The 25,988-nt window shown below is 41.2% G+C and overlaps 1 protein-coding gene across 4 annotated transcripts in view; it reads left to right on the top strand.

Annotated features, from left to right (window-relative positions):
• Window positions 1-25,988, top strand: part of LOC148149819 (serine/threonine-protein kinase DCLK1) — a 349,709-nt gene that overhangs the window by 175,538 nt on the left and 148,183 nt on the right. For all 4 annotated transcript variants that reach the window (XM_087988259.1, XM_087988258.1, XM_087988261.1 and 1 more), the window contains exon 5: window positions 21,718-21,849. In XM_087988259.1, coding sequence (XP_087844385.1) covers window positions 21,718-21,849 — 132 coding nt within the window. The remainder of the gene's footprint in view (window positions 1-21,717; window positions 21,850-25,988) is intronic.

The raw sequence follows: 25,988 nt of genomic DNA, 5'->3' as shown, positions 1-25,988 counted from the left end.
GTATTCAACCCATGCATACTTACAGAGCCTACATACATTGCTGTTTTGTACATGTTGGAACCATCCAGGATGCCTTGGGTAGATTCACTGACACCAATCCCCCTTGTTGATATCAATCCAATGGATAGAGGAATGGCTAAACACCAGAAGGCAGCAGGCTGGGAGAGGGAGGAAATTTCAGGATGGAAACCTGCAATTAGTGGAGTGCCACAGAGATGAGTGCTAGGGCCACAGTTAATTTCAGTATATATTGATGATTTTGATGAGGAAAGTAAGGTACTATAAAATGCTATAAACAAGTTGTGGATGACACAAAAATAGTTGGGAAGGCAAGTAGTGAGGATGACAAAAGGTATCCACAGAGGGGAAGAGACAGGTTAGTTGAGTGAGGAAAAACTTGGTAAATGAAATGTAATGTAGGAAAATGTGAGGGTATGCATTTTGGTAGGAAGAATAGAAGAGTGGAATATTGTTTAAATGGAGAAAGTCTGCAGAAAGCTACAAAGCAGCGGGATTTGGGAATTCTAATCAATGTATCGGAAAAACCTAGCATCCAACTTCAGTGGGTAATAGGGAGACAATGGAATGTTGGCCTTTATTTCAAAGGAAATGGAGTGTATAAGTAGGAAGGTTTTGCTAAAACTATCTACAAAGCAATAATGAGACCACAGCTGGAATACTGTGAGCACCTCAGGAAATATATATTGGCATTGGAGGTAGTTCACAGAAGGTACACTAGTCTGATACCAGGTAGGAAGGGTCTGTTTTTAGAGGAGAGGTTGAGTAGATTGGGCCTGCACTTTATGGAATTTAGAAATATGTGAGGTGACTTTATTGAAACATACGAGATCCTTGGGCGACTTGACAGGGTAGATGCAGAAAAATAGTTTATCCTTTGTGGGAGAGTTTGGGACTGGAGGCTATAATCTCAGAATAGGCAGATAGGCATTTAACACAGGGAGGAAGAGGAATTTCTTCTCTTAGAATTTGGTGAATCTGTGAAATTCCTTACTGCAGAGGACCGTCAAGCTGATTCATCATGTATATTACAAGTGGAGATAAAGAAATTTTTTTTATCAGAGTTATAGGGAAAAGACAGTAAAATGCAGTTCAATATTATCAAATTAGCGATGATCTCATTGAATGGCAGAGCATACTTAATGGGCTGAATGGCCAGTGTCTGCTTCCACAGAAAAATGCCTACATGAACTCTTCTGCAGAAAGTAGGATAAGTCTTGAACAATAAATAGGTTTGCTATGTATACCAGAACACAGCACCTCACAATTGCCTTTAAATAAGTATAAAAATTACTCTCTCTGAGACTTCACTCTAGCAGCCGGGAACTTAAGGTTTTAGCTCAGTAGGCAGTTGCATCTTTCAACTCGGGGCTTGGATAATGCTGTAGAACAAAGAGACCTAGGGGTTCAGGTACATAATTCTTTGAAACTTGCATCACATATAGATAGGGTGGTTAAGAAGGGCGGCACGATGGCACAGTGGTTAGCACTGCTGCCTCACAGCGCCGGAGACCCGGGTTCAATTCCTGACTCAGGCGACTGACTGTGTGGAGTTTGCACATTCTCCCCGTGTCTGCGTGGGTTTCCTCCGGGTGCTCCGGTTTCCTCCCACAGTCACAAAGATGTGTGGGTCAGGTGAATTGGCTATGCTAAATTGCCTGTAGTGTTAGGTTAAAGGGGTAAATGTAGGGGTATGGGTGGGTTGTGCTTCAGCGGGTCGGTGTGGACTTGTTGGGCCGAAGGGCCTGTTTCCACACTGTAAGTAATCTAATCTAACCTAGAAGGTGTTTAGCACGCTTGCCTTCATGGCTCAGACCATCGAGTATAGGAGTTAGGACATTTTGGATTACTGTGTCCAGTTCTGGTCTCCCTGTTACAGGAAAGACATTATTAAGCTGGAGAGGGTTCAGAAGAGATTTACCGAGATGTCACCAGGAATGGAGGGCTTGAGTTATAAGGAGAGGCTGGATAGGCTGGGATCTTTTCCCTTGGAGGATAGGAGGTTAAGAAGTAACCTTATAGAGGTTTACAAAATCATGAGCAGTGTAGATAAGGTGAATGGTAGATGCCTTTTCCCTAGGGTGGGGGATTCAAAGACTAAGAGGTGTATTTTTAAGGTGAGAGGAGAAAGATTAGAAGAAAAGACATGATGGGAAATTGTTCTGCACAGAAAACAATGGTCCAAGTGTGCAATGAATTTCCAGAGAAAATGATGGATGTGGGTACTGTTACAGCATTTAAAAGACATTTAGATAAGTACATGAATAAGAAAGGTTTGGAGGGATATGGGCCAAGTGCAGGCAGGTGGGATTAGTTTAGTTTGGGATTATGGTCAGCGAGGACTAGTTGGAATGAAGGGTCTGTTTCCATGCTCTGTAACTAACTGAAAGCAAAACTAAAAGCTGTCTGGTCTGTGTGAGCTCAGACCCCACCCACTACTGCTGCTTTAGCCTCATTTTAAAAAGAAACACCAGGGAGAACTCAAAAGCTGTTTACCACCTACTTGTCAGAAGGAGACATTTCGGTACCACAGTGGCAACACCCATCTGCAAGAGAAACAGCAGAGAGCACCTCTCTCATGAAAGAGCAGCCTCAACACAGTGATGATCTTTCAGGAAGTACTGGAGTCAGGTAGGATCCCGGAGAACTGAAAAATGGAACACCACTAGTTATAAAAAGAGGGAGGCAGAAAACAAGAAACGATAGGCCAGTTAGCCTGACTTTGGTTGTTGATAAAAGTTTAGAGTCCGTTATCAAGTTTGAGTATGTAGGAGTGCATGGTAAAATAAGGCTGAGTCAGCACAGCTTCATCAAGGAGAGGTTGCACCTGAGAAATCTGTCAGAATTCTTTGAGGAGATAATGAGCAAAGGACAGCCAGTGGATGTAATCTATTTGGATTTCTAGAAGGCCTTTAACAAGGTACCCCACAGGAACCTGCTAAATAAGATAAAAGCCCATGGTGTTCGGGGAAGGTACTGGCATGGATAGAGGATTGACTGATTGGCAGAAGGCAGAGAATAGGAATATAAGGGTCTTTTTCAGGATGGAAACATATGACTAGTGGAGCTCCACAGTGATCTGTGTTGGGACCACAACTATTCATGTTATACATTAACGACCTTGATGAAGGAATTGAGGGGTTTGTTGCTAAGTTTGCAGATGATGCAAAGATAGTGGAGGGTCTGGCAACATTGATCAAGCGGGAGGGCTGCAGAAAGACTTGGACAGGCTAGGAAAGTGTGCAAAGAAGTTGCAGATGGAATACAATGTGGGAAACTGACGTTATGCACTTTGGTGAAAGAATAGAGCTGTAGACTATTTTCTAAAGGGTAAGCCTTCCGAAGTCTGAAGCACAAAGGAACTGAGGAGTCCTACTTCAAGATTCTTAAGGTTAACATGCAGGTTCAGTTGGCAATGGGAAGGCAAATGCAGGGTCAGTATTCATTTCAAGAGGGCTACAATACAAGAGCAGACATGAGGCTGTATAAGGCTCTGATCAAACCACATTTGGAATATTGTGAACAGTTTTGGGCCCAGTATCTAAGGAAGGATGTGTTGACATTGGAGGGGGTGGTCCAGAGGAAGTTTACAAGAATGATCTAGGGGATGAAGGACTTGTCATATGAGGAGTGGCTGGGAACTCTGGGTCTGTATTCACTGGTCTTTAGAAGCATGAAGGGGGTTCGGATTGAAACTTAGAGAATAGTGAGAGGTCAGGATAGAATGGACATGGAAGAGATGTTACCACTAATAGAACAGACTAAGACTTGAGCCCACAGCCTCAGAGTGTAGGACGACACTTTAGAACTGAGATGATGAGAAACTTAAGTGGAACTCATTGCTGCAGAGAGCTGCGGAGGCCAAACCATTGAGTGTATTTAAGACAGAGAGATAGACAGGCTCTAGGATTCTCGGGGATAAAGGGTTATGGGGAAAAGGCAGGCGAATTGGGTTGAGAAATATATCAGACATGATTGCATGCAGCACAGGTGGCATGGTGGCTCAATGGTTAGCACTGCTGCCTCACAGAGGCAGGGACTTGGGTTCGATTCCGGCCTTGGGTGACTGTCTGTGTGGAGTTTGCACATTCTTCCCGTGTATGGGTAGGCTTCCTCCCATAATCCAAAGATGTGCAGGTCAGGTGAATTGACCGTGCTAAATGGCCCATAGTGTTAGGTGGATTAGTCAGAGGGAAATGGGTCAGTGTGGACTTGTTGGGCCAAATGGACTGTTTTCACACTGTAGGGACTCTTAAAAAAAAACTAAAGAATAATGCAGCAGATTTGATTGACTGAATGATCTAATTGTTCTCCTATATCCTGTGGGATCCTATGGGTTAGCCACTGACTATAGTAAATCCTTTCAGGTACTAACTGCATTATCAAATGATTGCCTCTAGAAATGTGATAGAACTAGCATTGTTATGCTAAAGCAGGAATTCCAATGGCAGAAATATTCTGGAATAGCGAGTAGGACTTGATGAATTATTCTCCTGATTTGTAGTAATATGCTGTGGGCTGCACAACCTTGGCATCATGACAGGACTGCTCTTGCCAACAGCTTACAGGCAAAATAATCAGTGGAGCAAGAATCCAGTCAGCCCCTTTCAGCCTTGATTGTACATGCAGAGGTAATCCGAGTGCAGTACCTGTAAACACAATTCCAATTCCCCAACAATCTCTTACCTCACCTTCTCTCTGTCACTGTCCATCATATGCCCACTTCTTCATAATTCAAATATAAAAGCCAGCATGAAGTAAACATTCCAAATCAAATCTCTAATTAAAATAATGTCACATTGCATAAAAATATGAACTCATCACCTTTGTGTTTTCCTTGATTTTCCTGACTTCCTTATACCTTTGCACATTTGAGATGTCTTACACTGTGTATCTCAGTGGATGCATCGTGACTTGCTGACTTTTAATAGGGGGAGATGCAGATGGCTCTGAAGTGAGAGCTGTGGTCGTAGAAGACTTCGCTGTAGACAGCATCAACTCAGCATGGACAGCAGCAGTTAGAGCTCTCAGGCTCGGAGGATACAGCAAGGGCACTGGAAGAGCGACAGTAGTTAAAAGCTGATGGTCGTCTCCCGAGAGAGCTAGCCACGGAACTATTTTCCGTCTCCTGGTGTGAAGTCCCAGCAATCTAAGTGATCTGTTGCTGTCAGATTGCTTTATTGTTGTGACAACCTGAAAGCCACTTCAAACACTGGCAACTGCAGACGTGACGGCAGCAGTCTGATCTTAAATGCTTCAGGCTGAGTTTAGATGTTAAAGCTAAGGTTTGTAACATGGTTATGTATAAACTGTCTCCTTCATCTCAGAATAAAGTGGAAAGGAGGAGTGTAATCTTCAATGAAATGTGCCCAGAGACAAGCCTATGTGACCTCTTCCTAAACATGAGCAGAAACCAATCTGTGCAAAAGCAGAAACTCAAATCATAACCTATCGAAAATAAGGTGGCAATTCTAACATCTGGATACAAATGGGAGGCAGCTGGTCTTGTTGTACATAGACTCTCAGCAGCAGAGAAATGCGTATAGGGAAGGTATCCTACGATGGGTGCTGCTAAGCTAAGCAGGTGAAAGTACTGCTTTAGGGTTAGCCACTGACTATAGTGCTGGTGGATTCCATGTTCAAGGAAACAAAACTTGTGGAGAATTGAAGACCAAGGGGTTTCCAGAAGATGTCTTGCTACTGGAAGTCAATCAATTATTGAGTCAGGGTACTTTGTTTAAAAGAACACTGGAAGTTTCACTGTTTGGAGATCCTGTTAAAGCTGGGAGGAGTTTGGACTTTAGAGACAAGATTACATTTCTGCTGAAAGTATTGTGCAATTCATAAGCATGATGTGAGTTTTTCAATTGTTAAGGGATTGATGTGGAGTTATTTTCTGTAGTTTAGAATATTTGCTGCCAAAACTAAGAGCTATCTTGTTGATGTTGATTTTACTTTGCTTACGAGAGTAAAAGTCTTACAACATGGGTACTTATTGTGAAATTTTTTTGTCTTTGTCACTGGGAAATTTGTTTTACTTTTTAAAAATCATTAGCCCCTATAGAAGTCATATAAACTTTGACCGTGGCATTCAGACTTTTAATGGAAACAATTTGGTCTGCTTCAGATCCTGATGCAGGCACTGCAGCATGTGTGGGTGTACAATTGTATTACTGGAGCTGACCAACATTGCTTTTGCTGGCACTAGTTTCTGGCAGACCTCCCAAACACAGTGGATTCTGTTGTGCATATCAATCAGCTCCCTTCTGTGCTTGGGTATTAAACTTTTCATGTGAGCTCTCAGAGTTTGGATATGGCCTCTTCATCTGGAAAGGCAGTACCTGTGCTATCCTTGCCTCTTGAACTGGTCGCAACACACCTTCCCTTGTGCACACAATGTGTGGCACTGCCTCCAAAGCCAGAACATCCTTCCTTAGATAAGGAGACTAATACTGCACACAACCAGTCAGTCTTACGTCTGTGGTCAGCAAAGTTTTGGAAAGAATTCTGAGGGATAGGATCCATTACTATTTGGCAAAGCATAACGTGATTAAAGGCAGTCAGCTTGGCTTTGTCAGAGGCAGGTCATGCCTCACAAATCTTATTGAGTTCTTCGAGGAGGTGACAAGACAGGTTGAACAGTGGATTTGATAAGGTTCCCCATGGTAGGCTCATTCATAAAGTCAGGAAGTATGGGATACAGGGAGATTTGGCTATATGGATTCAGAATTGGCTGGCTGACAGAAGTGGTTGTACATGGAAAGTATTCTGCCTGGAGGTCAGTGTTGAGTGGGTTTCCGCAGGGCTCTGTTCTTGGGTCTCTACTCTTCGTAGTTTTTATAAATGATTTGGATGAGGAGGTTGAGGGGTGGGTTAGTAAATTTGCAGTTGACACAAAAGTTGGAGGGATTGTCGATAGTATCGAGATCTACTGCAGGCTGCAGCGCGACATAGACAGAGCTGGGCTGAGAAATGGCAGATGGAGTTCAACCTGGATAAATGCGAAGTGATGCATTATGGAAGGTCGAACTCAAATGCTGAATATAGGATTAAAGACCGGATTCTTGATAGTGTGGAGGAACAGAGGGATCCGGGTGTGCAAGTACATAGATCCCTCAAAGTAGCCACCCAAGTGGATAGGGTTGTTAAGAAAGCATATGGTATTTTGGCTTTCATTAGCAGGGGGATCGAGTTTAAGAGCCACGAGGTTTTGCTCCAGCTCTACAAGACCCTGGTGAAACTACACTTGGAATATTGTGTCCAGTTCTGGTCGCCCTACTATTGGAAAGATACAGAAGCTTTGGAGAGGGTGCAAAGAAGGTTTACCAGGATGCTGCCTGGACTGGATGGCTTGTCTTATGAAGAAAAGTTGAAAAGGTTAGGACTTTTCTCTCTGGAGAGAAGGAGGAAGAGAGGAGACCCGATCGAGGTAAACAAGATAATGAGAGGAATAGATAGAGTCAATAGCCAGAGACTTTTCCCCAGGGCAGGAATGACGGATACGAGGGATCATAGTTTTAAGATATTAGTGGAAAGGTATAGAGGAGATTTCAGATGTAGGTTTTTTATGCAGAGAGTTATGAATGCATGGAATGCGTTGCCAGCGGCGGTGGTGGAAGCAGAGTCATTAGGGACATTTAAGCGACTGCTGGACATGCACATGGAGTGCAGTGAGTTGAGGGGTGCGCAGGATAAGTTATTATATATTACACTAGGATTAAACCTCAGCACATCATCATAGGCCGAAGGGCCTGTTCTGTGCTGTACTTTTCTATGTTCTAACACTCCAGGTGTGGTCTCACCAAAGCCCTGTGCAATTGTTGCGAGACAAGGCTGAAGTATCTGCATCAACTTTCATCCAGATGTGTCAAATGGATGATATATCTCTGCTTCCTGTTGAGGCCTAGCTTCACAGATACCAGTTTTCAGCCAATTCAACTCTCTCCACTTCGTATGAAGAAATAGCTGAAGGCACTCGATACTGCAAAGGCTGTGGGCCCTGACAACTTTCCAGCAATAGTTCTGCCAGGGACACTCAGCTTCTGATCTCATTGATCTCTCAGAGACAAAAGAGCTGTACTCACGAGGTCACCACGACCTTCTCCAGGACAATTCAGGATGAGCAATAAATGTTGCCTGGTTCATGTGTAGTGAATGAATTTGAAAAAAATTAGTGAGGTCATAGTGACTACCTTGACATCAAGGCCATATTTGAGCAAGTGTGGTATCAAGGAGCCATTGCAAAACTGAAGTCATCAGGAGTGAATTACTGCAGATGCTGGAATCTGTACTGGAAACAACAAATGCTGGAAATCACAGCGGATCAGGCAGCATCCATGGAGAGAGAGAGCAAACTAATGTTTTGAGTCTAGATAACCCTTCATCAGGACTTGTGTCACAAAGGAGGAGGTTCTTGGAGTGCTCTCATCTCAATCCCATGACGTCTCTGTGGAAGTTCCTCAGGGTAGGGTCCAGCTGCATGATTAATGACCTTCCCTCCACCATAAGGCCAGAGATGAGGATGCTTGCAGATGATTGCATAATATTCCATAAATGCATAAGAAATAAGAGCAGGGGTAGGCCATTCGATCTCTCAAATCCATTCCGCCATTCAATAGGATCAGTGCTGATCATATATTTCATATGTCTACTTTGCTGGATTTTCCTCGTAACCCTTAATTCCCCTATTGATCAAGATTCTATCTATCACAGCCTTAAATATACATAAGGACTCTGCCCCCACAGCTCTGTGGCAAGGAGTTCCAAAGGCTTGCAATTCTTCCTCATCTCAGTCTCAAATTAGTGCACTTTATTTCTGGGACTATGTCCTCTGGCCCTAAACATCCTCTTGAGAATAGGCAGGCAGGAAGCTGGAAGAACACAGCAAGCCAGACAGCATCAGGAGGTGGAGAAGTCGACGTTTCAGCAGGTCTTCTCTCCATTAGGGAAACCAAATGTAAACTTAGGGAACAGTTCGCTGAGCATCTGGGGCCAACCAGACCTCTCAGTCACCGCCCATTTTAATTCCCCTTCCCATTCTCTTTCTGACAAGACCATCCTTGGTCTCCATCATTGCCACAACAATTGCCAAACTGCAAATTGGGCTTTCATCTGGGCAGCCTACAGCCCAGAGGACTCAACATGGAGCTCTCCAATTTCAAATAACCTTCCTTCCCTTCCCCTGACTCTCTTCCTAGTCCCTCCTGCTCCCTTCCACTCCTTCCAGCCACCTACCGGATTCAGTCCTCCCATTGACCAACCAGGTCATACCCTCTGCCTGTCTTCTCCTATCCCCACTTTACCACCCGGCCGCCTCCACCTCCTTTATCTGCATCTCCCCCTACTTTCACCCTCAGTCCTGAAGAAGAGTTACTCCTGAAACGTTGACTTCTCCATCTCCTGATGCTGCCTAGTTTGCTGTGTTCTTCCAGCTTCCTGCTTGTCTACGTTGGATTCCAGCATCTGCAGTCTTTTTGTCTCTAAACATCCTCTCAGCATTTACCCTGTCAAGTCCCTTCAGCACCGTTCACCACTTCTCATACTGAAGCAGCCAATGTCTATATGTGCCAAGACCTGGATTATATTCTGATGTGGTCTAATAGGTTGATAAGTGACATTTGCATCACACAAGTGTCAGGCAATGATCATTTTAACAGGAGAAAATCTAACCATCTCCTCTTGTGTTCAATATCACTACTATTGCTGAATCTCCCAATATCAACATCCTGGATGTTACCATTGACCAGAATCTGGACTGGACCAGGCCTATAAATGCTGTGGCTACAAGAGCAGGTCAGAGTCTGGGAATAAATTGTATAAGAAACTAATTCCCATTTGGAGTATTCATAACAGGTCTAGGCACCACACTCATAACTCGAGAGACCAGAGCCTGTCTACCACACGTCAGGAGCAATGATATACTCTTGACTTACGTGGATGGCTGCGGCTCCAACAGCAAGTGAGAAGCTTAACACCACTCTGCACAAAGCTGCTCTATCTTGATTGGTACGTTACCCTCCACCTTCAGTATTTACTCCCTCTGCTGCTGCTTCACAGTGATGGCAGTGTATAATATATATGAGCTGCTCTGCAACAACTCACCTTGGCTCCTTTAACAGCAGTTTCCAAACTCATGAGCTCTGTCAGCTGGAAGGATAAAAGCAGCAGATGCAAGGGATAGCACAACTTGCAAGATCCTTTATTTTTCCCCAAAACATAATTTGTATATAAAATTTGTAAAAATATTTTACCCAAATTACAGAAGTTGTTCTGGAATTAATCTTGTCTCCCTATGTCATGTTCTACTCAATATGATTGCAGCACTCAATATTTACAGTACACACTCTATTTCAGGCATGCAGCACAAGACAAAACATTGTCGTAAGTTAATATAAATCAACTTTTCTGTATACACTATATTTTACTCTGAAGTGCTACAGCCACCTGCAAGATACCCTCCAGGCCACACACTAACCTGACTTGGAACAATGTCACCAATCCTTAGCTGGGTCACCATCCTGGAACTGCCTTCCTTTCAGCACTCTGTGTGTACCTGCACCATGTGGACTGCATTTGTTTAAGATGGCAGCTCGCCACCACTTTCTTGAGGGCAGTTGGGGATGGACAATAAATGCTGGTCTGGCCAGTGACTGCCACGTCCTATAAAAGAAGGAGAATAAAGGTAAGCAGTTGTGTATCTCTTTAGCCTAATAGATTGAAGAATTACTTATGAACAGCACAGTGTAAATTAGAATAGTGATTTCAATGCTTAATCAGGTTGGAAAGTTTTGTCAAGGTAAAGACAGGTTGTGTTAAGAGGGACAGGAATAAAAATAATTATAATATCAATTTATAGCCTACATATTTAACAGATAATTTTCAGTGCCAGGGAGGTTGTATTATAGTAATCAAGACTAGTCATGCAGTTAAAGGGTACCATAAAAGGTTCCACTCATTTTTTATCTTGCCAAGCAGAAAATAGTAGCCCATATTGAAACTTCATGCCATTTAATACACTGTAATGGTGAACTAAATGCTGAGATGCTGTTTTCATATCACCTTTCAATGAGAAGGCCACCTCATCAGCAGCTTCACATTTCAGGATTAAAATGTACAGTTCAGGAAGTTGCTGCCCAGTTTACACATTGAGTGTTGTTAATCTCACTGTTATTTTGACAGCTCTATAAATAATACTTTTAGAAATAAATGCTAACTATTTGCTTTAGATTTTTTCCAGATTCATTGGCGCTTATCAAACCCACAAATGGGTTGAGGACCTTCTGATACTTGTATTTATAGCCTATACATTCTTATGAAAACTACTCATTCCTCGTGAGAAGGGATATCCTATGTTTTCATGAAGCTCATAGGACACAATTAAGGCTGCATCTATTCTGGATGCCTGTTAATCTTGTGCTAACCAGAGCTCCAGATAGTGTTGAGGGGTGGGGAACACTTTGATACGGTATGAAGACCCTCATAATGCCTGTGATTCTCCTTGGGGGAGGTAGGTGGGGGTGAGGGTGCTCCCAGATATAGTTCAGGCTGCTTTTGCATTTCCTGTAACATACAGAAAGATTATGCCACTGAATGACTGACTCTATCCCCAGATGAGAAGTTAACCACAACTAAGACAAATAGATGTATGCCACCCTGCACAAATTGTAGTGCAAATTGTTTAACTGGACATTACTCTCCCCCCACCCCAAAAAAATTCTACATTCCCACCTTTTTGGCTCACCTTAAGGACTCCTGGGGTATAGTTTGTCATTTCCTAATCTATAGCACATTACTTGCTGGTGCTTCAAAAAGAAAATGGTATTAGAATTTCATTCCTAAAATTGCTTCACCTAACTGATTCAGTCAGAGTGCTTAAATAGCCTTTTCTGGGTTGGTGGCAATTGTCTGGATGCAGCCCTACTGAGAAACTGGGGGCTATTTTCTTATTAAAAGTGCTGTACAAATGCAAGTTTTGTTGTTTACTTCACAAGATTCAAAATTTACTTTCGTGCCAAGACTGGAAGGAAAGTGTAAAAGATGCAATTTATTCTGATTCTGCTTGAAGGAAGGTTCTATACTGTTCAAAGTTTTCAAAGAATTTCAGTAACACTGCACTATTACTGGACATCACGAGGGCAATGATCCCTGTAATTTTTCTTTGCCGTCTACAGTTTGTTGCACTGTATAATAGCTTTAAGATTGCTGCACAACTGTGCACTTAAATGGAACATTGAAATAACAATGAAGTCTGGATAATCTCAGCAGGTCTGGCAGCATCTATGGAGAGAGAAAAACAGAGTTAACATTTTGAGTTAAATAGGATTTTCCTTTGGAACTTGAAACCTTTTCTCTCACCACATACACCAGCAGAGCTGTTGAATTTTTTCTGTTTATATTTCAGTTCTCTAGGCTCTGCAGTATGATTAAAAGGAATGATGGTTGTATGCAGCCTGTTTGTTCCCTGTGCAGTACATACCAGATAACTACATGACCATGCATCTGTTCAGGGAACAGCACTGTTGTCTTCACTGCCTGTCCCGCTGACACAAACTGCTTCACCGCATAAAACTCCATACAACTTCTATCCTCACCTGAAATTTTGTGCTCTCCCTCCATTATCTCAGGTTGATCTAGATTGTCCACACTTTTGATCTCCTGTGAGACCTGGAGCAATTTCATCGCAATGTCTGTGTAATTCTATCTCCACAGTATCATGCTTCTTTGCTCCTGCCTGAGCCTGTCTTATACTGAAACCCCTATGCATTGTCTCCTGGCCAGCCTTGCATTCTCAATCTTTCATAAATTTCATCTTAGTTAAATCTCTGTTAACCATATGGCACTGCAAATTAAATTCTGCTCATCTATTTCCTTTGTCTTTGCTGACATGCATATCATCCTCACATAAAAATCACATGGCAATATCATGCATTCAAACATCTCCTTTTTATCTAAAGCAACAAAGAATTTCCATTCGCTATCATTTTCAGTTACGCAATATTGATGGTCAACAGAGAAATGATCATTCATTAACAAAACTGTGTGATTCTTGACTGTCCCATTTTCATCAGTCTCTGCACATATATTGCATTCATAATCTCTAAAGCATTCAGGTCTTTGGTTGACATGCAGAAGTGTTCCTGTTGTCAGTTTATCTGTTATCTGCTTATTCTGAGGGAAATGTTTCTGCCATAAGGAGGATGGTTCCCATGGTGAATGCTTGATCAAAGCAAAATGTTTGTCTTTCGAATTTGATGTCCTGCTAGATTGATCCTTGTAGAGCTGTTGTTAGTTTTTATAATATTAATGAAAGATGCTTCTTATTCTATACTAAATATAATTGTGCATTCTTAGCTTTCTTAATAGTGCACACTCTGATAACAAATTAAGCAAGAAGCTTGCTAAGTAGTTCATGAATTCAACAAACCATTTCATTCCATTCATATCTTTTGGTAACTATCTTTATGTTTCATCTCTGACTTTGTCAGGATCTGGGTAAAGTCCTTTTTACTGTCAATATGATGGACTTAAGGCATCTTCAATTAAAGATTTTTCTTCCTGTTCCATTCTTTTGTTCTTATCACATTTTTCTTCAGCTGTTCTGTGAAGACATCCAGTTCTGCTTTCTCTTGGCAGCTTTGGTGTTTAGCTGTGAGCTTCTGAACGAAAGAATTCTTGACTTTTACTTTTACTCCATTTTTAAGGATCCCGTGGATTAATGGAGTCACGAGATCCTCTGTCTTGTCCTTCAGGCTGACCTTGAAGTCAGCTGGAACTCTCCTTAGCAGATCTAGAGTTAGTTTCAAACTCCAGTCTACTTTTAGATCATGTTCACCAGGAAGGAGTTGGTAGTGTAGAGATAATGTTACTGAACTACTAATCCATAACTTCAGACTATTGTTCTAGGGGCATGAGTTTGAAACCCACCATGACAGGGGGCAAGATTTGAATTTATTAAAAATCTAGCTTACGTTTGGAATCCCTACATGTGAAAGCAGGCCATTCAGCCCATCAAGCCAACACTGATCCTCCTATCCGGATCCACCTCACTACCCTATAACACTGCATTTTTCTTAGCTAATCCACCTAGTGTGCACTCCCTCCATACTATGGGCAATTTAGCACGGTAAATCCACCTACCCTGCATATATTTGGGCTGTGGGAGGAAACCAGAGCACCCAGAGAAAACCCACACAGATACGGGGAGAATATGCAAACTCTACACAGACAGTTGCCCGAGGGTAGAATTGAACCTGGGTGTGAGGCAGCAGTGCTAACTACTGAACCATTCAACTACCCTGCATGGCAGGGAAGTCATGTGACCACTTTTGATTATTGTAAAAACCCATCAAATTCAGTAATGTCTTTTAGAAAAGGAAGTCTGTCATCCTTACCTGATCAGGCCCTCATGTGACTTGAGGCCCACAGACTGTGATTGATTCTTAATAGGTATCTGGCAATTAAGGATGGGTAATAAATGCTGGCCTGGCTATTGCTGCCCTTATCCTATGAAAAAAAAGTAAAATGACAATTAAGATCTTTGTAATCTTGCATCATCTGTTCAGTCACTTAATGGCCTGCTAAACACTGCAGATCACTTATAGCATGTGTAGCTTGGCCAGACTTGCTTCAGCTAAGATGAATCGATTTGCTTAATGTTGACGAACTGAAACTCGAGCTGTTCATTCTTCCCTTCCATTGGGCTCCCGCTTTTTTTTTATTTTCTTCAGTTGAGCACTATTTGTTTATAAGATGGTTGACTTTTGTATTGAGACTTAGAGGGAGGAACTTCCATAGTGTAGGGATCCTATGATTAGGTTAGATTTATTTTGAATTCAAATTTCACCATCTGTCTTGGTGGGATTTGAACTTATGCCCTGAGGAAAATAGTCTGAGGTTCTGAATAAGTAGCTCAGTAATATTATCTCTATTCTGCCAACTCTTCTTTCCTGGTGAACATCACCTGAAAGTAGACTGGAGTTGGAAGCAGCTGTGCTGAGCTTAACTAAGAATAACTACAAGGGAATAAGGGCTGAGCTGGCTGGAGTGGACTGGTTTATAAGCAAAGAGATTTGAGGAACAATGGCAAACGTTTAAAGAGATAGTTCATGGCTCACAGCAAATACATATTCCAGTGAGGAAAATTAATGCTAGGAAGGGATAAAGCAAACATGTTTAACAGTAGAAACAGACTGATTCCTGTGGCAGGATTGATGTATGAAGAGAGATTGGATCTGTTTGGAATATATTCATTGAAGTGGAGAAGAATGAAGGGGTATCTCAGAAAAACCTATAAAATTCTAACAGGACTAGACAGGGTAAATGCAGGAAGGATGTTCTGAAGACTAGGGAGTTCAGAATGAGGGGTCAGAGTCTAAAGATCTAGGGTAGGCCGTTTATTAGTGAGATGAGGGAAAATTCACCAGAGATTATAATTCTCTGCCAAAAAAAGCGATTGAGATCAAAACATTGAATGTTTTCAGGAAGGGGATAGATATAGTTATTAGGGCAAAAAAGATCAAAAGGTATGGGGCAAAGGGCTGTTTACACAGGCTACTTTTGTTCATATTTGCTATGTTTCCATGTTTAACTAGGGAGGTTAAGGATAGCATCAAAATGAAAGAAGCAACATACAATGTGGCAAAGATTAGTGGTACGCTACAGGATTGGAAAAGTTTTAAAAACCAACAAAAGCTGACCAAAGAATAATAGTGAGAAAGTAAATATTGAGGGTAAACTTGCAAATAATATCAAGACATATAGCAAGAACTGATTTAAATATATGAAAAGGAACAGAGAAGTCAAAGTAAATGTAGGCCCCTTAGAGAATGAACCTGGGATAATCATAATGGGGAATCAAGAAATGGCAGAGGAATTGAATAATTACTTTGCATCAACCTTCACAGTCAAAGACACCTATAGCATTACAAAATTACAAAACAATCAAGGGGCTAAAGGAAGAGAGGAAATAAAAATAATATTTATCAGGGTTTATAAATTCATGAGGAGAATAGATAAGGTGAATAACCAAGGCCGTTTCCTCAGGGTAGGGGTGTCCAAAGCTAGAGGGCTTAGGTTTAAGTTGAGAGGGAAAGGATTTAAAAGGGACCTAAGGGGCAATATTTTCACACAGGTAGTGCTACGTATATATAGAATGAACTGCCAGAGGAAGTGATAGAGTTGAGTAAGGTTCCAACATTTAAAAGACATGGATAGGATAGGTTTAGAGGAGTTTGGGCCAAATGCAGGCAACTGGGACTATTTCAGTTTAGGAAACCTGGTTGGCCTAAACAAGTTGGGCCAAAGAGTCTGGTTCCATGATGTGTGACTCTAAGACTTAATGGCTCTTAAACTATCACCAGATTAAAAAGTGCTTGGGAAACTAATATGGCTAAAAAACAGAGATTTGGAAAACTGTCAATATAACACCTTTATTTGAAAAAGGGAAGGAAACAAAAAACAAGTATCTCTGGGCCAGTTAGCATCACTTTTATTTTGGAAGTTGTTGGAACCTGTCATAAAGGATGTAATAGCAGAGCATTTAGAAATGCATAATATAATCAAACAGAGATGGCACAGCACCATGAAGGAGGAATCATGCCCGGCAAGTTTACTCGCATGTTTTGAGGAGGTAACAAGCAGAATAAATAAACGACAGTGGTGGGGGGCAAAATATTTCTACATTTAGAAGGCATTTGATAAGATACCAACATTGGGCTACTTAATAAAATAAGAGCCCATCGTGTTGGAGGTACATGTTAACATGGATGGAGGATTATCCAACAAATATAAGACAGAGATTTGGGATAAAGGGTGCAATGTTAGGAGAGCACCCTGTAACTAGTGGTGTACCTCATGGATCAGCGCTGGAGCTAAAATTATTTTAAGTATGTATTAATTAGTTGGATGAGGACAGTTAATGTACTGTACCAAAGCTTGCAGCTGATACAAAAATAGGTGAGAAGGCAAATGGTGAGAATGTCACAAAGAATCTTCAAAGGAACATAGACAGCTTAAGTGAGTGAGAAAAAACTGAGCAGATGGAACATAATGTGGGAAAGTGTGAGCCCATGCATTTTAGCAGGAAGAATAGAGTAATTCAATATTATTTAAATTGAGAAAGACTGCAAAAAGCTGCAGAATTGAGGAATTTGGGAATCCTTATCCATGAATCACAAAAAAGCTAGCATTCAAGATTAGTGGGAAGGTAAAGGGAATGTTGGATTTTATTTCAAAGGGAACAGAGATTTTTCTAAATTCATAGAAGGCACTAGTCAGATCAAGCTGGAATACTTTAGATAATTTTAGGTTTCTTATCTGGGGCAGATATGCTGACATTGGAGGCAGTCCAGGGAAGATTAACTAAACACATATGAGGAATGCAGTTACTGTCTTATGAAGGGTATTTGGGTAGACTGGGCACCTATTAATTGGAATTTAGAAGACTGAGAAGCAAAGTCAATGAAATATAAATGATTCTTAGAGCAGTGTCCAAGGTATGTGCTGCAAGGTTGTTTTCCCTTTTTGGGAGAATCTATGACCAGAGCAGATAATCTCAGAATAAGGGATCATAAATTTAAGACAGTGATGAGGAGAATTTTCTTTCTCTGGGAAGGTAGTGAACCTGTGGAATTTTTTATCACAGAGAGCTGTTGAGGCTGGGCCATTAAGTGCATTAGAACTGAGATCGAAAGATTTTTAATCAGTAAGGGATTCCCGAGGTTCTGGGGAAAAGACACAAGTGAAATTGTGGATTATCAGCTTAGCCATGATCTCATTGAATGAGATGTGCGAGGTGAGGTGCCGGAGAACTGGAGGTTGGCTAACATGGTGCCACTGTTTAAGAAAAGTGGTAAGGGCAAGCCAGGGAACTACAGACCAGTGAGCCTGACGTTGGTGGTGGGCAAGTTGTTGGAGGGAATCCTGAGGGACAGGATGTACATGTATTTGGAAAGGCAAAGACTGTTTAGGGATAGTCAACATGGCTTTGTGCATGGGAAATCATTTCTCACAAACTTGATTGAGTATTTTGAGGAAGTAACAAAGAGGATCGATAAGGGCAGAGCTGTAGATGTGATCTATATGGACATCAGTAAGGCGTTCGACAAGGTTCCCCATGGGAGACAGATTAGCAAGGTTAGATCTCACGGAATACAGGGAGAACTAACCATTTGGATACAGAACTGGCTCAAAGGTAGAAGACAGAGGGCGGTGGTGGATGGTTGTTTTTCAGACTGGAGGCCTGTGACCAGTGGAGTGCCACAAGGATCGGTGCTGGATCCTCTACTTTTTGTCATTTGCATAAATGATTTGGATGCGAGCATAAGAGGTACAGTTAGTAAGTTTGCAGATGACACCAAAATTGGAGGTGTAGTGGACAGTGAAGAGGGTTACCTCAGATTACAACAGGATCTTGACCAGATGGGCCAATGGGCTGAGAAGTGGCAGATGGAGTTTAATTCAGATAAATGCGAGGTGCTGCATTTTGGGAAAGCAAATCTTAGCAGGACTTATACACTTAATGGTAAGACCCGGGGGAGTGTTGCTGAACAAAGAGACCTTGGAGTGCAGGTTCATAGCTCCTTGAAAGTGAAGTCGCAGTTAGATAGGATGGCGAAGAAGGCATTTGGTATGCTTTCCTTTATTGGTCCGAGTATTGAGTACAGGAGTTGGGAGGTCATGTTGCGACTGTACAGGACATTGGTTAGGCCACTGTTGGAATACTGCATGCAATTCTGGTCTCCTTCCTATTGGAAAGATGTTGTGAAACTTGAAAGGGTTCAGAAAAGATTTACAAGGATGTTGCCAGGGTTGGAGGATTTGAGCTAATGGGAGAGGCTGAATAGGCTGGGGCTGTTTTCCCTGGAGCGTCAGAGGCTGAGGGGTAACCTTATAGAGGTTTACAAAATTGAGGGGCATGGATAGGGTAAATAGGCAAAATCTTTTCCCTGGGGTCGGGAAGTCCAGAACTAGAGGGCATAGGTTTAGGGTGAGAGGGGAAAGATATAAAAGAGACCTAAGGGGCAACTTTTTCACACAGAGGGTGGTAAGTGTATGGAATGAGCTGCCAGAGGATGTGGTGGAGGCTGGTACAATTGCAACATTTAAGAGGCATTTGGATGGGTATATGAATAGGAAGGGTTTGGAGGGATATGGGCTGAGTTTTGGCAGGTGGGATAAGATTGGGTTGGGATATATGGACGGGTTGGACCGAAGGGTCTGTTTCTATGCTGTACATCTCTATGACTCTATGACAAAGAGGTTTGATGGGCTGAATGGCCTTTACTTCTCATATGTATTATGTCTAATGGAAAAATGTCTTACCCCCGCATGTCCTGAATTAATATTGCGTCTTATATCTTTGCTCAAATGTCTCTGAGTCTGATTTATTCCATTTTCCCATGCTGTTTTTTTTCCCATGATCGAATGGTTGTTAATCAAACATCAACCCTCCTAATTTTTGGAACTTCATCCTAAATTCTTTGGATGAAACATTTCTTCTCACATAATGCAGTTTAAAACTGCAACATACAGATTTCTTTTGATTTCCATGTTACTAGACAGTGTCATTGCCTCCTGCCTCCCCAGCATTGATGGCATTGAAGAATCCCCTTCACTACCGTGTGTGTTTGAATATTCAGCACAGCAAAGTGTTCAACACAGGGACTTTATTGAAGTGAAGCTTACGATGTCAGCTGACAATGTGGGTCATGGCAAAGGACACATGACATGGCATGCTAGATCAGGATATGTGCATGGTTTCATTTTTTTCCAAAAATTCCACATTTATACATAAAAAGAAAATAATGCAGCTAAGTTACCAACTGCCTACATTACTGTTCTCATGCCTTAGCAGTTCATTATTTCCTTCAGTCTCTGCATATGCATTGCACACACAAACCGTGTTGGTCTCTTAATGGTAAGTGTGCATTTGTCATTGATTGTTCAACTGCATGATGTTCTTTTGTGAAGGAGTGTCATTCCTGTGTTATTTGGGGTTGCTGTTCTATTTCTGATGTTGGATTGCTGTGGACTTATTATTTTCTTTTGCAAGATGTTTTCCGTAATGTTTACATTCAGCTCTTTGTCTGTGATTATTCCACCCTGTGAGCCTGGTGTATCTGTCAGCATAATACCAAGACCTGTTTTCCTTCTGCCATGAATATGCTCCACAGTACTTATACACAGGTCAATTGCTCTCCTGTGTGTAAACAAGCCAAATGAGGAGAGATGGAGCAGTTTGTGCCTATGTTCGCTAGAAATTAGAAGAATGAGAGGAGCTCTAATTGAGGTATTTAAGGTAAAGAGGATTGACAAAGTCGACATACAGTCAGTGCTTCCCCTTGTGAGGCAATCTAAAATGAGGGATCATAATTTTTGGCTAAGGGGTGGCAGTTTTAAAATAGAGAAGAGGAGGAATTACTTCATCCAAAGGATTGCAAAGCTGTAGAATTCATTACCTCAGAGTGCGGTGGACACCAGGACACTGATTATGGAGGAGTTAGATAGACTTTCCTTTAGGAATGGATTAAAGGATTATGGATAGTGGGTAAGAGTGGACTTGAGGCTAAGGTGAGATCAACCGTGATTGTGTTAAGTGGTGGAGCAGGCTTGAGGGGCTGAACTTGTGTTTTCTATCATGAGGTATGGTTTCACTTTGGATCCCTTATGCCCAAAACAATCCTGGCTTTCATTAGTTCATTCCTTAATTGTGTAAATTCATAAGTTTCTGCAAGCAATGTCACTAATATCATATTTTGATTAATGGACTCTTTCACTTTGTTCACTAGTTTTGAATAGATATCATTCATTCCTAGCTTTCACTTAGAGCTCTATGAGTTTCTTCAAAATGTTAAAAATTACTGATTCATATTTTTTCTGCACTACAGAGTGATTCAAGGTGGAATATATTTTGAAAGCATCTCTTCCTAACAGTGTTAAAATATAGCAACTTGTACTTATTCTGGTTTGCTCAACAAATCTGTAGATATTTTATAATTCTGCCTTGCCCAGTGAAGAATTTCAGTTTTTTTTTCCATATCCCCAGTAAATGGAAGAGGAACTGAAAGGGGAGAAGCTGCAGCCATTTTCTCCTGATCAGCATTTTCATGATGATCTTTGTTTTATTTTCTTTCTCAGTGGCAGCTCAGCTCTGCAGCTGTGCATTTTGTTTGAGCTCTGGACGTTCACCACTTCTGACACCATGTTTTCAGTGTATGACAGCAATGTGATCCTTATGAGAACTTCATTAAAGCCTAAGATGCCTGCCTACAGTGTGTGTGCTTCTTGGTAGGGGTCACATGTGAATGGCAAATTAGAACAGACACTTGTAGACATTGTATTTTAATCTAAATACATTGAGCTGTTTGAAGTAGCATTATGTAAACAAATCTTTCCCTGATAATGCCTCTATTACCTCCTCCTTGCTATAAAAAGTCTGCCACAACTTTAATGCTCATCCATACTTTTCTCCTCAGCGCTTCATTTCATTCTATATACTCATTTCCCTGATATTGATATTGTCCATTATAATGGTATTGTCAATTTATTCTCCAATGTGTGAATTGTTCTCTACAGCTTTCTGAAATATCATGAATTATGAAAATGTACATTATTGTTGACGTATGTTTTAAGTTCCAGAGCAAAACATATTTTTGATTGTCTAACTTTCTGAAAAAAACATCCTTTCTTTTGCACCCACAGAATGTCGAGTTGTTAAGTCTACTTCATACACTAAAGTTCCTGGTGCAGGTGGTGGTGCTACAGCACGAAACATTACCACTAAGAACCCTGGGCCTTCCCGACGTAGCAAGTCCCCAGCTTCTACTGGCTCAGGTAATGAAGACAATATTACCATTTTATATTATATTACTGTACTTGATAACTCATTTCTGAAATCAAATCAACACTTCCATAAATACAATTAAGTAAGAAATTGCATTTTAATAAGATTCATGTAGAGCGTATGAATGGGAGAAAAGTCTCTGTTCAGCAAACTGCACCATTTTATGATTAATGCCTATTCACCCTCCCGTGTTCTCATAGCATCTCCAAAATAGAGAATACATTTGATGATAAACTATGAGAGTAGAACTCATTTGCTTATTAATTGTTATTTCAATCTTGTAATTAGATTACAGACTTGAAATTGCTTCCTTTTCAATTATATTATATTATTATAATTTATATTATTGTAAAAGCATTTTAGCACTTTCTTCCTATAACTGGAGCATTGTTCACCTTTCAATTTTATACCTCACTCTTTCAGCGTTTGAATCTTTCAGTTTCCTCCATCTCTCTGCCATTCCACATTTTCTCTTATAGCTGTCTATATCTTTCTTGCTTATGACTCTTTTACATCCACTTTCCCTTTGTATAAGTTGACTCTTTGTCTCCTGCTCTGTGACCATAAGCATAGAATAATGTCCTTGAATGTCAGGTATTCTGCTATTCTTATAATTTCTTCCCTCTTTGCTAACTTAGCATTATTTGAAGGATCATGAAAATGTAAGGATAGATGCTGGCCTGTGGCTAATGACATCATTGTGTATATGGGTGAAAAATATCATAATATAGATGGAATAATGTATGGATTCAGATTGTGGGAACTGCTACAGACAGACTGGCCAGGATTTGCAAAAGGTTCTTGCAGCATGTTACATAGTATATCGCTATTGAGGTCACAAGAGAAAGAAAAGCAATGGCAGGTTTCTACTGCTGGCAAATCTGCCTGCAAGACAGAGCACTGACATGGAGAGAAAATCATTCAGTCAACGAGAGTTAACAGAAAGTGTCTAACAAGCCAAACCTTTATCTAAATACTTCTCATGTAATGTGGTCAGCTTTAGAACAGCAGGCAATAGTAACAAAAAAAAATCTGAAAGTACAGCAGCCTTCTCGATGTAAGTAGTTAGAAGGATGCCAGCGTGTTGGATGTATCTGTGGAAGTTTGCTTTGAGTGAAGTGTGGGTTAAGAGAACAAGACTGTTGGAGACCAATGAAAGAAACTCCTTACAGATAATGGTTCAGACTGTAGAGGAGTCAGCAAGAGCAGTCATCTTAAGAAATGCTGCACAACAGCCAAACTAATTTTTTACATATAGGGAAACCTCTCAATTAAAACAGGGTTCATCCTATTCTGTGTTTCAAGTTTGGCTTTGATTAATATTAATTTATCATGAAATACTGACCTCTCTTATTTTTGATTAATATAACTGTCAATTTCTAGTAAGTTTTGGACATCATTGATTGTAAGAAAACCTAAACTTGCAAGTTTCCTTTGTGATAATATTTTACTGGTCAGAAGTCCACATTTTAATATTATAATACAACTCACAGTTATAAATATTTCGTCCTGAATGTAGTTTCCTTACCAATTCTTCTATCTTCCTGAGAGTAGCAAAAATGTGCCTGTGGGGCAGCTTTTTACGTATGAACCCTTTCTAATCACTGGATTCTTTGAACTCTTGTCTTTAGGAAAATAACTTTTTTTCTCTTATAACCATTCAAAGTGGCCATTTTCTTTATGCAGTACTCTGCACCAGTGGGCCTGAAGAATGTGATGGAAATTGCTGTCCAGCCTTTGGGACAATAAGCTTATTTCCAATCACAAAAGGGGCTCAGCACCTTCTGTCATTGCAATAGAGAAACTGTACATACAGCTTGAAGAACTTGAGAAAGTAAGTTAGCTGACACAAGTGGATGGATACAATAGTAAGAAGTACTCACCATGATTCGAATCATTGGCTGGTTTTAGTACAAGTTATATTTTTTTAAACCAAAAGCATATTTGAACACTTGGAGGTTTGCGTTAATTTCTGCCTGTGCTTTCAGCTTTTGGGATTTTGAACGATAACATGGTAACTGTAGACATTCATTTCACTGTGCAAATTGTTGGACAGTGTGTGGGTGTGAGGGTGTTTATGAGATAGTTTTTATCTGGTGAATTGGCTGTAATTTATTGAAACCACAGGACTATAAAGTATGTTCTCCTTTCTCTGGCCACCCATTCTAGACCTTCCCTCCTTGCAGACCATCCACATGTTACTAGGACACAGTTGAATCTACCCCTCTTCATTGTCAACAACTTCAAATTCCAGAAGCTGGAAGTTACCTGCTTTATGATGTTATTGCAATGCACAACAGACTACAATGATTCCTGAAACTCTTGCTTGAATACATTGTAGAATTTATGTGAGCATCTAAAACAAAATTATACATTGGTTGCTCTAACTCAGTTAATACAGTGACTTCATATCTATTGCCCCATCTGTCTGTGAAATGTTACTGGAATCATAAACCACAAGCGGGTGGGAATTAGAGCGACATATCTGAGAGGGGGGTAGTTGTAGGTGGGGCAGTGACAGGATGTAATGAACCTATTGGGAAGGTTTCTCACGTGATGAAACAAAGGGATCAGTTAAAGTGTGTCTGCTTTAACGCAAGGAGTGTCAGAAATAAGAGTGATGAACTTAGAGCATGAACAAGTACTTGGGGCGATGATGTTGTGGCTGTAACGGAGACGTGGGTTTCACAGTGGCAGGAATGGGTTGCTAGAGTGGAAAAAGAGGAGGGAATGCAGCATTGCTAATTAGAGAGTGCATCGCAGCTACAGAAACTAAGGTTGTTGAGGAAGGTTTGCCTACTGAGTCAGTATGGGTGGAAGTTAGGAACAGCAAGGGAACAGCCACCCAATTGGGGGTTTTCTCCAGTCTCACTAATAGCAGTAGAGAGATTTAAGAACTGATAAGCCGGCAGGTTTTGGAAAAATGCAGATGTAGCATGGTTGTTGTTAAGGGTGACTTCAACTTTCCCAATATCGACTGGAACCTCCTTAGTGCAGATGGTTTGGATGGAGCCGTTTTGTCAGGTGTGTTCAAGTGGGTTTCCTTACTCAGTATGTAGACAGGCCAACGAGGGGAGAGGCCATTTTGGATTTGGTGTTCGGCAATGAGCCAGGACAGATGTCTGATCTCGTGGTGGGAGAACACTTTGGTGACAGTGACCACAACTGCCTCACATTTACCATAGACTTGGAGAGGGAAAGGTGCAGTCACCAAGGGAAGATATTTAATTGGGGAAAAGGAAATTATGACACTGTCAGACAGGAGTTAGGAAGTACAGCCTGAGAGTAATTGTTCCACAGAAAGGGAACAGCAGATTGTTTAAGGAGCAGTTGTTGCGAGCGATGCACGAATTTGTTCCTCTGAGACAGGTAAGAAGGTGTAAGATTATAGAGCTGTGGATGACGAGAACAGAGGAGCTTTATCGTCAAAAGGAAGAAGGCAGCTTACGTAACGTGGAGGAAGCAATGATCTAGCACAGCTTTCGAGGATTACAGGCTTGCTAGAAAGGAACTCAGAAATGGACTGAGGAGAGCCAGGAGGAGGCACGAGAAAGGCTTGGCAGGAAGGATTAGATAGAACCCAAAGGCATTTTACTCATGCGTGAAGAATAAGAGAATGATCAGGGAGAAAGTAGGGCTGATCAGGGTTAGCATATGGAAGAGAAAGTGAGGTCTGCAGATGCTGGAGATCAAAGTTGAAACTTTATTGCTGGAACAGCACAGCAGGTCAGGCAGCATCAAGGGAACAGGAGATTCGACGTTTCGGGCACAGGCCCTTCTTCAGGAAGCATATGGAACTTGTGTATGGAGTCTGAGCAGACAGGGGAAGCCCTAAATGAGGTTTTTGCCTCAGTTTTCACCAAGGAAATGGAACTTGTTGTGAATGAGAACTTTGAGGAGCTGGGATATGAGATTGGACAGACCAAGATTGATGAAGTTAATGTGTTGGAAATTTTGGCGAACATTAAAATTGATAAATCTCCAGATTTATCCTAGGTTGGTCCGCGAAGCAAGAAAGGAGGTTGCTAAGTCGCTGGTGGAGATCTTTGCTTCCTCACTCTCCACAGGAGTCATACTGGAGGATTGGAAGGAATTGAATGTTCCTCTTTTCAAGAAGGGTAATAGGGAA

Source organism: Chiloscyllium plagiosum, unplaced genomic scaffold (genome assembly GCF_037043375.1).
Source record: "Chiloscyllium plagiosum isolate Xiang-an unplaced genomic scaffold, Cpla_swu_hap1 HiC_scaffold_6, whole genome shotgun sequence".
Classification (NCBI taxonomy): domain Eukaryota; kingdom Metazoa; phylum Chordata; class Chondrichthyes; order Orectolobiformes; family Hemiscylliidae; genus Chiloscyllium; species Chiloscyllium plagiosum.
This window is presented reverse-complemented; position numbering and strand designations above follow the sequence as displayed.